The sequence below is a fragment of the Protopterus annectens genome, chromosome 6.part0 (assembly GCF_019279795.1).
Source record: "Protopterus annectens isolate FY-2018-M chromosome 6.part0, PAN1.0, whole genome shotgun sequence".
In the NCBI taxonomy this organism is placed as follows: Eukaryota; Metazoa; Chordata; order Ceratodontiformes; family Protopteridae; genus Protopterus; species Protopterus annectens.
Window position 1 is genome coordinate 1,563,596,854 of NC_056737.1, and position 13,457 is coordinate 1,563,610,310.

Sequence of the window (13,457 nt, forward strand, 5' to 3'; positions counted from 1 at the left end):
ACATACTTTTTTATTTTTGTAATCATAAATTATGGTCACAGAACTACTAATACAATTAATAGACTACAAAAGAGAACTTACGGTTTTCGCAGTTAAATCCACCAAAACCAAATGGACACCTTTTGAAAATTAACAAGAGACAAAAATTAGAATTCAGATTGTCTGATAAACAAATATTCATGTATATGTGCATGTGTTTACAAGAGTGTGTGTGTGTGTGTGTGTGTGTGTGTGTGTGTGTGTGTGTGTGTGTGTGTGTGTGTGTGTGTGTGTGTGTTATAGATGCAGAGTAGACAAAGCAAAATATATAAATATATATTAAAACAGATAGCAAAAATGACTAGTCATATGGACACCCTATATATGGAAACAGCTCTATGCACAACTAAAAATAAGCCACAGTCCCAAAAAACTCTGATAACATCATGTACTAATGGGTAGATACAGGGCATTCCCTCCACAAATCTGTCTTAAACTAAATCTAAAGCAAATAAATAGAACACAAATAGTGAATATTGTTTCTATCACGGTCATATCATGCCCACAAACATAGTACAGTCACACACCGCTCAAAGTTTTGATTGCACTTTATTTTCTGTAATCCAGTTTATAACTTTACATTCTCTTAAAGGACAGACATCTTGTTTCCCCTGGTAACTATATAACTGACTCCATGCTACCATGTATACATAATTTTGAAAAAGCAACATTCTTGCCAATATAAACATCCATGCTTTCATGGCTGGGGAAGCAGAAAAAAATGAAGCCGTATAGAGAAAAGATGGGAACACAACTACTCATGAACAGAAAGAATGAAAATATTTTAAAAGCCTTTTGCATGAATATATAACCATGTGCACTTTAATACCATGTGACTGACGAAGATGATATTTATTACTACTAAAAAGAAAAGTTAGGAAGTATAACATTTTGGACAAGTTTGAGTCATGCTGATAAAGATATTCCTGCTTTCAGTGTATTTTTACTGCCTTAAGAGCATTTTCTTCTTTGAAAGGTATATAACTTTTCATCCCCAGGCTGTGTTTTCCCAAAAGTATAGTAAAAGTATTATAAGTAAGCTATGAGTTATCATTTCTTTATTTACTCATTGTTTTTTCATCTTCTTTTTTAACCAAGCACTATATTAGACAAGGGCCACTTTTTACAATACTCCGACCAGAAGTACTCTATGGTTAAGTGCTACACACTACATAAGGTGTAGGAAGGAATCAAACCTAGCACTAGAAGAATTAACTCTCTGTGCTGTACTTCCAGACTTGACAGAAATTCATCAAATGTTCCTTTGTATCTTTAGAAATTTAAATGCTTTGGGAATCAGTTGTCAGTATGCCCTCTTTAGGAATGCTACCTTATGAACTTTGCACTGTCATTATATCAGACCTTTTTGAAAACTGATTTTGCTCACTAACTGCAAAATCCACCTACAGCAATTGCAACATGACTCACTGTGATAGACAAGTATGCAGGGAGTACTGTAATCAGGTACTATCATAAGATAAGCATGGTGAACATTTTTACACAGATATTTACAGCTGCCAGATGTACATATGCACATTTAATTTCATCACAACATGACTAATATATTTAGCAAGTATCTAGTGTTTTGCAGTAAAACCTTCGAAATACAAAATTGTGTAGAAGGCGGCAGGCATATTTAAAATTCAGACGGGAATTGTTACGTTTTACTCCTACTAAAGAATGTGCAGCCCTTGGTGGAGGAACAGTTAAATAGATTATTCTTTTGGCTAAAATACTTCATTTAAATTAAACGTACATAAAAATATACATGCCTACATTATAAATGCAAAAAAAAGCCTTCAAAGGAATGCATTGTAAAGCTATGGCAACACGTCCAGATGTTGTAAACTGTATGTCTTTCACACACATGCCTCTCATTGCCCTAGGACATGCGGTAGTATGTGTACCATGCATACACTCTCATGCCATACTGCTTAAATATATCTACACATAGACACACACACACACACACACACACACACACACACACACACACACACACACACACACACACACACACATATATATGTGTGTGTGATTATACAGATGCAAGTACCATACATATTCATATCTCCTTTATTTATTTTTTCATTTAATTTATATACTTATCTGTATGATAAACCCACGCTGATTCATATGTTTTGACTTACCTTACACAACTTCCATTCTCCCACTTTGTACCATCAGCACAGGCTAAATAAAACAGAAAATGGTGCATTGTGACTATACTTTATAATACCTTTTCCTGAAATGCAGATGTATAACAAAAGTATTGTTGAAAATATTAATTACAGATTGCTGTGCAGACATAGAAGATTAATATATCAGGAGCTCTGCTAATCAGAATCAGCTATGGTCCTCAGAAGAGTAAAAGTTATCTCAAGGAAAGATAAACTCCAAGACAGGTGATTCAGAATAAAGATCCTTTTGGACAACTTAAGTACATAAGAAAGATTGCATATATAATTTGCTCCTCTTCTCCCCCACATGCAGGACCCCCCCCCCACCATCCTTCAACATAACTGGTAACAATGGCACTATCATCTCCCCAGAAGCCCAAACTAAACTATAGGGTGTCATAGCTGATAACCTGAAGTCTGATGTGCATATCAATCAAACTACAGAACCAAACCTTTCCTTACCCCACTTGCAAGAACTGCAATTGCCCATTCCCATCTGCTATCAACTCTTCTCTATGCCTCACCTCTATTCTCCAACTTAAACAAAACAGATCTTAATAAACTATCATCCTGCTATAACCACATCGCCAGATTTGCTACTGGCACAGACTACCGGACACACCACTGTCACAACCTAAATTGCCTAGGATGGCTTGAACTGCCAAGCCTAGTGCAGTTCAACCAGCTAATAGTGGCACATAAAGTCCTTTACAACCAGAAAATACACCTGCACTAAAAAATACTATCAGCACCAGCACCCGGCCACTGCAATCATCCACTAGACACCTAGTTCAAACGTACAAATCCAACTACTCAGCTGGGGACTCTCTGTTTGCCAACTCTGTTGGAAAAATATGGAACAGACTCCCAGCTGACTTGACCCTAGACCCCTCACTAACTCAATTCAAAAACAAACTCAAGAAATACTTCAAAACTCATTGGTTATGTCCTTGCACTAACCCCAACTAGTGACCTCTCTATTACGTAGGTGCCTTACCTTCAACTACTTCTAACTTTTCTACCACTCCATTTCAGGAAGGGTCAATTGTATAACTGCTGCTCAGTGTATCTTAAACCTGAATGTAATGTTATGTATGCTTAACTTTGAAAATAATGTTATGTTTTGTAAAGTGTTTTATAATAATTTAGTACTATATGTGCTAAATGCTGGTATTGCTTATGACTGTAATCTGCTTGAAACTAGCATTTACTAAATGTTCAATGTGTATTATTATCTTGGAGCTTTTCTCCCCAGGGCCTCTGCTGAAAACAGACATATATCCAGTTGGACTATCCCAGTCACCAAATGTAAAATAAATAAATATATACAAGTAACAGGTAATAATCTATACAAAAACTCAAAACCTACTAATAATATAATATCATATAACATAAAAAAAACTAACTGTAAATTGGTAGTTAGAGAGACAAATGCCTTCTGAAAGCTACAGCACAGAAAAACATCCAGTTTCATATAATTACATGAGTTACTAGTTGGTCCAGATTAACTGTGGTAATCCCATATTATGTATACACACACACACACACACACACACACACACATATATATATATATATATATATATATATATGTATATATATATATATATATATATATATATATATATATATATATACACACACACACACACACACATATACACATTTATTTATATATATGTATATATATATATATATATATATATATATATATATATATATATATATATATATACACATACACATGGATACATATATACATATCGCTGCATTTGATTTGGTTGTGGCATGCATTTATCACAGTTTGACTAATATAATTTCAGGGCTTATCCTCTTTCACCTTAGATGTGCCACCACTGTGGCGACCCTTTACCGGGAAAAGCCGAAAGGTAAACAACAACATCTTGCTTAGAGGCGATCAGCATGTTTTTAAATTTATGACTTTAAAGGTGGTTTACAAACCTCTAAGGGGAGGTGATGTGAAGTTATTAACAGAAAGTGAGGAGATGAAATGGATTTTGCGTATGAGGTCTCATATACCACCTGGTTTAAATGACAGTTTCATTTTAAAACCTTATTTGAGAGAGTTACATCAGAAAGTTTGATAATATGTCATGTGATTTTTACTAACTACTTAAGTATTGACTACAGTTGCTGAAATGTGTTGGCCTGATGAAGCCTTGATGGTGAAAGTTTTGACTTGCGAGTTTTAAATAAAAGACTTTGAGTGTTCCAGTGCTTTTTGTTTTTTGGGTTCGTTTTTGTATTAAGTGCTGGTTCGCAACCGACTTGCTGGTTTTTTGGAGATTTTTAGTAAGCCCTATGCATTAAATGGGTGGATCTAGTATCAGGACAGGAACTCAAAACCCCCTTCCTCCCAGAGAAGGCAAGCTGACAAAGCCACTCTTTCTCATCCCCGACTCCTACAGTGCATGCACCATTAATCAATCTTGGGTCATCTGGGATGTAATTAATTAATTCTCCATCCCTTTATGTCATGGAGTGGGGTTGCCAGCAAAGGTTCATGTCATTCAGATCCATCATTTTTTTTTCCATACATATAAGTTAAGAAGAGTGAGCAAACAAGGGACAAGCATTAGAAAAGTGGTAAAACAGGGGAGAGAGAGGGAATATTCGTGAATCAAGCAAGGAAATGGGATACCTTAAGGAGATATGGGGGAAATGGTGGACTGGTAAAACAGGAAAGGGAAGGAATATCTGTGAGTCAGGCAAGAAAATGGGATACCCTAAGGAGATACTGTGGAAATGGTGGACTGGTAAAACAGGAGAGGGAAGGAATATCTGTGAGTCAGGCAAGAAAATGGGATACCTTAAGGAGATACTGTGGAAATGGTGGACTGGTAAAACAGGAGAGCAAGGGAATATCTGTGAGTCAGGCAAGAAGATGGGATACTTAAGGAAATTCTGTGGAAATGGTAGACCAGTAAAACAGGAGAGAGAGGGATTATCTGTGAGTCAGGCAAGGAAATGGGATACCTTTTAAAGATACTGGGGAAATGGTGGACTGGCAGTAGAAAAGTGGAGGTTATAGGTCAGGCAAGGAAATGGGATACCTTAGTGAGATACTGGGGAAATGGAGGACTGGCAGTAGATGAGTGGAGGGTGTAGACAGGATGACAGATAGGGAATGAAGGGGGCAGGTATAGTAAGAACTGAAAAACTCAGGGACTGGGAGGAAGTGAAGAAAAGGGGTGATTGAGACAAGGAGATGAGGGTAATCACAGGCAGGGTATAAAAGGCGCATAAAGGGTAAAAGGGAAAACATATCCAAACAGAAAAAATAATGAGGGTATAGGTAGAAGAGGGAGAAGTAAACACAGAGACAGTAAGAAAGAAAAAGAAAGACATAAAAAGTAAGAATAAGGAGGTATAAGGTGGGACTGGTGATTAGAACAAGAAAGTGAAAAAATAAAATGATAATTAAATACCACAGCTGGTGGGAAAAAGAGATACAATAAATGTGAAAGGTGAGCTTTATTTTGTGCAATGGCATGGGTTGAAACCTATAGTTATAATATGTTAAATCGAACCACAAATTACATTATTAATGTCAAAATTGTCAAAATATAAATAAAATACCTCTATCTGTCTGTCCATCTATTTATTTATCTGTTTACCTATCATCTGAATATTTATCTAATTGTATTCAGTTTTTATTATGAAGGTATCATGAGCCCATTTAATGTACTTATTCAGTGGTGAGGGTTAAAATTACTAAGTTGATAAACAGAATTAAATAAAATTCTGGCACCACAAATTACCTTTGCAAGAGTGGTCTATCATGCTATACTTGAAATATCCAAGCTTGCACTGGCAGACAGCAATACCATCAAAATCAGAGCAGTTAGAGGATTCTCTGTCACATTTTGGCAGTTTCAGGTGGCAAAGACTTTCCGCTGCACATCACATCAAAAAGGGGAAAGAAAAAATGGTTAATGTGAATTCTTAACCTTTGAGGTACAACAGTAACATAATATGCATTCTCCATATAAACCTCAATTTAAAATGCTCAGCAGAAGGTTGTCATGTGTTCTAAAACATTGCAATGACATCAACCCATGTAAAGATTTTCAGAAACAGCCTGAAAAAAATACCTTAACCTGCAGCCATCTGCTCAAGTCTTGCAAAATACTGCCACCCAGTGTAACATGATGAAATAAATTATAGTAGAGCTCAATTTGCAGCCATATCCCAGTCTCTTTCTGATGTTCATTGCTCTATGTTGTTTGCTAGCAAAAAAGAAAATTTAACTAGCAGCACTGATCTACACATGTCTGAAACCATCTTATTCTTTAACAAGACACACTGGCCATAACAGCATCTTTTCAGGGTTTACCCAGGATTACATGACTTCCTTAGAGTCGCACCTTCATTCATGAATTTGTACTGCTGGCCACAATAGCTGGATCTCATTCTAAGGAAAGTTCACTTCAAAGTATTTTATCCAGAGTGTGATATTCTATCATGGGCCTCAGTTCACTATAACCAGAAAGGCCCCTCTTTTGAAGTAATGGAGCATAAACTGGAGAACTAATTATAGATTCAGAAGTGCTTCAGTGAAAGTGGCCCCAAATGGGTGGTACAGAAGTGTATTAACACTGCTGCATCACCACACGTGGTTCTTTTCTCCATCTAGGCTGCTTTCCCTGTCAAAACGTCATGTTTGGGTCCAATATTCCAAAGGTGTGTGTGTGTGTGTGTGTGTGTGTGTGTGTATATATATATATATATATATATATATATATATATATATATATATATATATATATATATATGGTTCTAGCTTACATAACCGACACTGCAAAACACTGACAACACAAACATCGACACCACATAATCGACAAACCATAAACACGAAACCTCACATGCCCGACAAACAAATAACCGACGGTCCACAAACACGAAACCTCATACGCTGCACACACCACAATAACAACAATCAACTAACAAAACACATCCCCTCTCCAAAAACCACACACACAACACAAGCACACCAAAATCCTCACAAACCCACACTAAACCTCACATACACAACTATCTACAACCCTAACCCAAACCCTTACCCTAAGGTCCGTCACTATCGCACACTCAGCTAACCCACGCCCTAACCCTAAGTCACTAAACCCGCCCCTAACCCAAAAAATACTACTACCGCACACTTACCTAACACGGGCCCTAACCCTAACTCACATAACCCGCCCCTAACCCAAACACTATCACTACCGCACATTTACCTAACCCGCGCACTGACCCTAAATCACTAAACCCACCCCTAACCCCACAGACCGTCAATATCCACACTTACCTTACTCGCACCCTAATGTCCGTCACCACCGCATACTTACACAGCCTTTTTCAAGTCACTATCCTCGGCATCGGTGTTTTGATCCGTAGCGTCGGTCTTCCAGATTGTTGATCTTCTGGCACTCGCAATTCGTTGTCGATGAAAGCAGCTGTCGATTATGTAAACTAGAACCATATATATATATATATATATATATATATATATATATATATATATATATACACACAGGTGAACTTCTGATCCTGTAAATAGCTAATAGGTGTGTGTGTGTGTGTGTGTGTGTGTGTGTGTGTGTGTGTGTGTGTGTGTGTGTGTGTGTGTGTCTCAGTGTGCATGTGTCGATGTCTGTTTGTCTGTGTTTTGTATGTGCAGTTATCAGTTTTACATCACTCTTTACTGAGAAGTAAGGTCAGAATCCAAAACAGTTTAAGCTTGGAAGAGGATGATACCTAAGCAATACTCTTGATTCAGTAAAAGTTAATCCAGGTTTCCCCAGATTGTATAAGCAAATAAAGACTGCAAGAGCAGCACACCCATTTTTAAACAGGAAATGGACTCACAAAATGACTGCAATTAGATTTTTTACACCGACACTGAACTCCAGTGTAAAAGCTTTAACTAACTGTGTAACCCATTATACTCAAAAGGGTTACTTGTCTGCAGTACCAACTCATACCTACAGGTGGGGAAGTCCTATAAGATTTGAGGAGGTTAGGTTGGCAAAGAAAGTACAGTTTTGTACCTACCATAAATGTAGATGTCCGAACTGGATAGCATCTGCAGTCATAACAAATGGGTTGTCCTGTCGTCAGGCAGCCCTTGATTCCAAAGTCTGGGTCCGGCCGGTTGATGTCGCACTCCACCCGACGTCATCTCTGCTGGTCTTCGGGTATAAAGGCATCAGCCGACGCCATTTTCCTCAGTGTTTCTTGCCCCAGATGCCAATTGCCCTCTTGGAAAGCTAAATTTTGGATAAATGCCAATGTTTCCAAAATAGTATAAGGCAAACACAAAAAATAAGCATGTATGTACATATATACAAACAAATACACCATAAGAGACTCCCCAGCTAGCTATTAGGAGGGTAAATACCCTAGGAGTACCACAGAGGGAAGGAGGGAGGTAATCCCGACTGCAGATGCTATCCAGTTCGGACATCTACATTTATGGTAGGTACAAAACTGTACTATGTCCTTCATGGATGCATCTGCAGTCATAACAAATGGGTAGAATACCATAGCCAAAACTAGGGAGGAGGAATAAAATTATGGTGTAGTTAGGATCCCTTGCAGCACAGCAGTGGCAAACCCTGCTCGGGATCTAGAATATAGAGGTAAATTATAATGCTTGGCAAATGTATGCACGGAGGTCCAAGTAGCCGCCTCAATAATGTCCTTGGTTGCCACTCCTCGTAAGAAAGCTGTGGTAGTGGCTGTAGCCCTTGTAGAATGAGGTCTTATGTTCTGTGGAATTGGTTTTCCATGGTAGGAGTAACAGAATCTTATGCAATTTCCTATCCATTTGGAGATTGTTTGTTTGGAAATTGCTTTTCCTTCCTTTCCTGTTGCATAGGCTACAAAAAGCTGGTCAGTTTTTCTGTTACTTTTGGTTCTGTCCAGGTAGTAGCGTAACTGTCTATGTACATCCAAGGTATGCAGCATTCTTTCACCTCTGTTTTGTGGATTGGGAAAGAAGGTAGGTAGGTGGATTACCTGGTTTAAAGACACTCTGGATACCACCTTAGGCATAAATGTAGGGTTGGTTCTCATGGACACCCTATCTTGATGGAAGATTAGGAAGGGTTGAACTGCCATTAAGGCCTGTAGTTCTGAAACCCTCCTTGCTGAAGTAATAGCCAGTAGGAAAGCAGTTTTCCATGACAGGTGTTGTAGATCTGCTGTTGCTGCAGGTTCAAACGGAGGGAGTGTCAACTTTTCTAGTACAAAGTTCAAGTCCCATGCTGGTAATGGTGGTTTCCTAGGAGGTTTTACATTCTTGATCCCTCTGAGGAACTGCCTGAGTAGAGGATGTGAAAAGACAGGAGGATCAAAGCTGTATTCTGCTGAAATAGCTGATGCATGTATCTTGATGGAGGAATAGGACAGGCCTGTATGTAGGAGCTCTGCCAAGTACTCCAGAATGTTAGCAATATCTATGTTCGACACATCTTTTCCTCTTTCAGTACTCCAAATGACGAACCTTTTCCATTTTCCTGCATAGTTCCTTCTTGTTCAAGGTCTGGCTTCAAGGATAATGTCTTTGACCCTTTGGGAAAGGTCTGGGTTAGTTGCTGCTATGTGATGTTCCAGGCAGTCAGTTGCAAGGTTTTTAGGTTTGGATGTATGATGTTGTAGTTGTTCTGAGTTAACATCAGAGGCATCAGGGGTATTGACCACATTTTCTCCCGAGACATGCTCTTTAGCAATGGGTACCAGTGTTGTCTTGGCCAGTTCGGAGCTATCAAAATTATCCTTGGACGTTCCTCTTTGATTTTCAGTAGTACCTTGTGCATCAAGGGAAGAGGTGGAAATGCATATGCTATCAGGCCTTTCCAGCTGAAGGATAGAGAGTCCACCTTCCATGCAAGTGGGTGGTATGTCCTTGTGCAGAATTGTTTGAGCTGGTGATTGCGTGGGGAAGCGAATAGATCTATTTGTGGCATTCCCCATTTCTTTGTGATGGCCTTGAAGATGTCTGCGTTTAGCATCCATTCGTGGGCATCCGAGGTGGTTCTGCTTAAAATGTCTGCTAGGGTGTTCTCTTTTCCTGGTACAAATATTGCCTGTAACTGGATGTTGTAGCTGAGAGCCAGATTCCAAAGGTCCAAAGTCATTCTGCATAGGGGGTATGAATGAGTGCCTCCCTGTTTGTTGATGTACCACATGACTGTGGAGTTGTCTGTCCTTATCATCAGATGGCCTTCTTTGAGGAATGGTCTGAATTTTTGGATTGCCAGTTTTACTGCCAGCATTTCTTTTTGGTTTATGTGTAGGTGCAGCTGGTCCTGAGTCCACAGTCCTTGTATTTGTCCAGCATGTCCCCATCCTAGGTCTGAGGCGTCCGTTGTGATGGTTTGGCTTGCTCGAAAGTTGTGGAAGGGTAAGCCTGGGCTTGACTGGCATGCTTGAGCCCACCATAGGAACTCCTGTTTTAGGCATGGGATTAGTGGTATTTCTGTTTCTAAGCTGTGCCTGTGCTGAGACCATAAATTCTTTAGGTACCACTGTAACTTTCTCATATGCAGTCTGGCATGTGGGACCAAGATTATGCATGATGCCATGAAGCCCAAGGCCTGCAGAACTTTTCTTGCTGTTAGTTTGTTCTGCTTTGTTAATGCTAAGAAGTAAAGAGGGAGCTCTTTTTGTTTTTCTGCAGTTAGGAATGCCATTTGCTTTACTGTGTCCAATTCTGCGCCCAAGAAAGTTCTTGTTTGGGATGGTATCAGCCTTGACTTTTGTAAATTGACTGTGTATCCCAGGGCTTGTAGCAAGTAAATGACCCTTTGTAAATCTGTTGTCAGCTTGCTTTTGTTGTCCGCTTGTAACAGGCAGTCGTCCAGGTATGGATAAATTTGGATTCCCTGTACCCTGCAGTGAGCGATTACTGATGCCAGGCTGATCCTGCAAGAAATCTGAGGTATCTTCTGCAATTTGGTCGAATGGGGACGTGCAGGTATGCCTCCTTGAGATCTAGAGTTAACAGCCAACACTCCTTGCCCAGCATGGGAAGAAGTTGCTGTAGGGTCAGCATTTTGAATTTTGAGACAATGATGTATGTGTTTAAGATGGACAGGTCGAGAATAGGTCTCCAGTTTTTCTCTTTTCTTGGCACTAGGAAGAGTCTGGAGTAGAATCCTTTGCCCTGTTCTGTTATTGGTACTCTTTCCACAGCTCTCATCTTTGTTAATTCCGCTATCTGCTGCAGAGCTTCTATTTTTTGATTTGGAAGCAGGTTTGGCATTCCTCTTTTTATTGGTAAGGTGTGGAAGTGGAACCGGTAGCCTTGGTCTATGGTTTGTAAAATCCACTTGTCTTTTGTGATATAGTGCCAATTTTTCGAGAATAAGGCTAACTTTCCGCCTAATGGTGCTGCTATTTGCTCCCTGGTAGGCGGAGTCAGAGCCAAGTCACTGTGATTGTCCTGTTGTAGTGGCAGTGGTTGTATCTGTGCCTCGGTTATTGCCTTGCCACTGTCGTCCTCTGTAGGCACCGCCTCTGGATTGATTTCTGCCCCTAGAGCGTCTATTCCTGCCCCTTTGGGATCTTGTGGTGTCAGGAAAGGACCAATTTTTGGCAGGCCAGTTCCTGCTAAACCTTGGTGGCTGAACCTGTAAGAAATCTTTAACTGTTTGTACAGATTTTGCCTTCTCTTCCATTTTCTTCATTACCTGCTGGGCAGGTTCCCCAAATAGACTGGCCTTATCCTTAGGAGCATCTAATAACTTTGCTTTAACATGATCCGGTAAGACCTGTTCTTTCAACCATGCATGCCTTCTTATCACTGTGCCAGTCATGGCTGATCTAAATGAAGCCTCCAGTGCATCATAGCCACATTTTAAGGAATGGTTACTAACCTGTTGAATGTTATTCACCATTTCTAATACATATTTCTTATCTAAAGATTCATCAGAGGACAGCTTTTTAATTAACTGATCAAGCATAAACTCTTGGTATTGGATCATGTGAAACTGACAGTTTAAAGCTCTAGCTGAGAGAGTAGCAGAGGTGTAGACTTTTCCCCATCTCTAAGGACCTGGATTCCATTTCAGAGGGAATAGGGTTTTGCTGTGGTCGAGGCTACTGCCTTAGGCCCCTGGGATATAGTTTCGGGGTCTGCAAGTGGGGCCTTGTATAGGTGGTGATGAGTGTCTGGCACCCTGTAAAATCTATCTGGTTTGGCAGGGGCTGGAGGTAAAGAATCAGGTGCAGTGCAGACATCATTAAATGCATCGTCCACAACAGGCAGCACAGGAGGTATAGCTAAGGGCCTATGTTGTGGTAAGTGCAGAAAGGTCCTAAGCCTTTTTCTTGAATCTGAGAAATCTTGTCCCTGCCATTGGAATTGTTCTCTCATGGCATGTAAGGTTTCCCCAAAGGAGAATTCCTCTGGTGGAGAGGCAGCTGGAATGGATTCTTCAGCATCGGAATCTTCATAATTGGAAAAAGGAGCCTCTGGCTGGTCTGTAATGTCTGAGTCATCCGCAGAATCATCAGAGGACACAGGCTCGGGGGGCTCTGCTCTAGGTCTCTTTTCTGGGGGTTGAGAGGCCCTGTCTGGGTGAGATTGGGATCCCCTAATTAAGGATATTAAATCTTCTGCCAGAGTAAGCATTTGTGAACTAGAAGTGGGCCTGAGTGAGGGGGGTTTAACAGGCCCTGATTTAGCAGATTTAGCTGCTTTAGCCCTGGTAAAGGCCTTAATAGACATGGCTGCAGGAGGCCTAGCAGCACCACGTGCTGGGGTAGAGACATCCAAAGGAATGGTGTCTGATAAATCACAAGGAACCACAGTTGTAGGCAAAATTTCTGAGGCTGACTCAGGTAAGGTAGCAGGGGCCTCAGTAGTAGTCAAGGATTCGGCTGAAGATTGACCAGTTTTCTCGGTTTGAGACACTGCTTAACCGTGGTTTGTCGGTCTTTTCTTTTTTTAACAATCTGGGTAGTCGGAGGATCCGGCGGCATAATGTCAAAATCTGAGCCGAAAAACTGTTCAGCAAACTCCGACCGACGCCTCGGTTGAAGGAAGCACAGGCGAACAGGCTGCTACGTCGTGGTCTGGGCCTAAGCAAGGCAAACAGTAAGAGTGGAAATCTTTATGAGGTATTTGTTTCCCACAAGTTAAACAGTTATTGACTTTTTCTGACATCGGCTGAGGCAAGAAAGAGTCCCCAATGGGTACTTAGCCTTTTAGAA

The 13,457-nt window shown here is 40.2% G+C and overlaps 1 protein-coding gene across 1 annotated transcript in view; it reads right to left on the minus strand.

The window, feature by feature from the left end:
- Positions 1-13,457, minus strand: part of HEG1 (heart development protein with EGF like domains 1) — a 556,295-nt gene that overhangs the window by 82,477 nt on the left and 460,361 nt on the right. Inside the window, exons 8-10 of the mRNA XM_044075011.1 lie at positions 6,002-6,136; positions 2,190-2,232; positions 82-119 (exon numbers count right to left, since the gene is read on the minus strand). Coding sequence (XP_043930946.1) covers positions 82-119; positions 2,190-2,232; positions 6,002-6,136 — 216 coding nt within the window. The remainder of the gene's footprint in view (positions 1-81; positions 120-2,189; positions 2,233-6,001; positions 6,137-13,457) is intronic.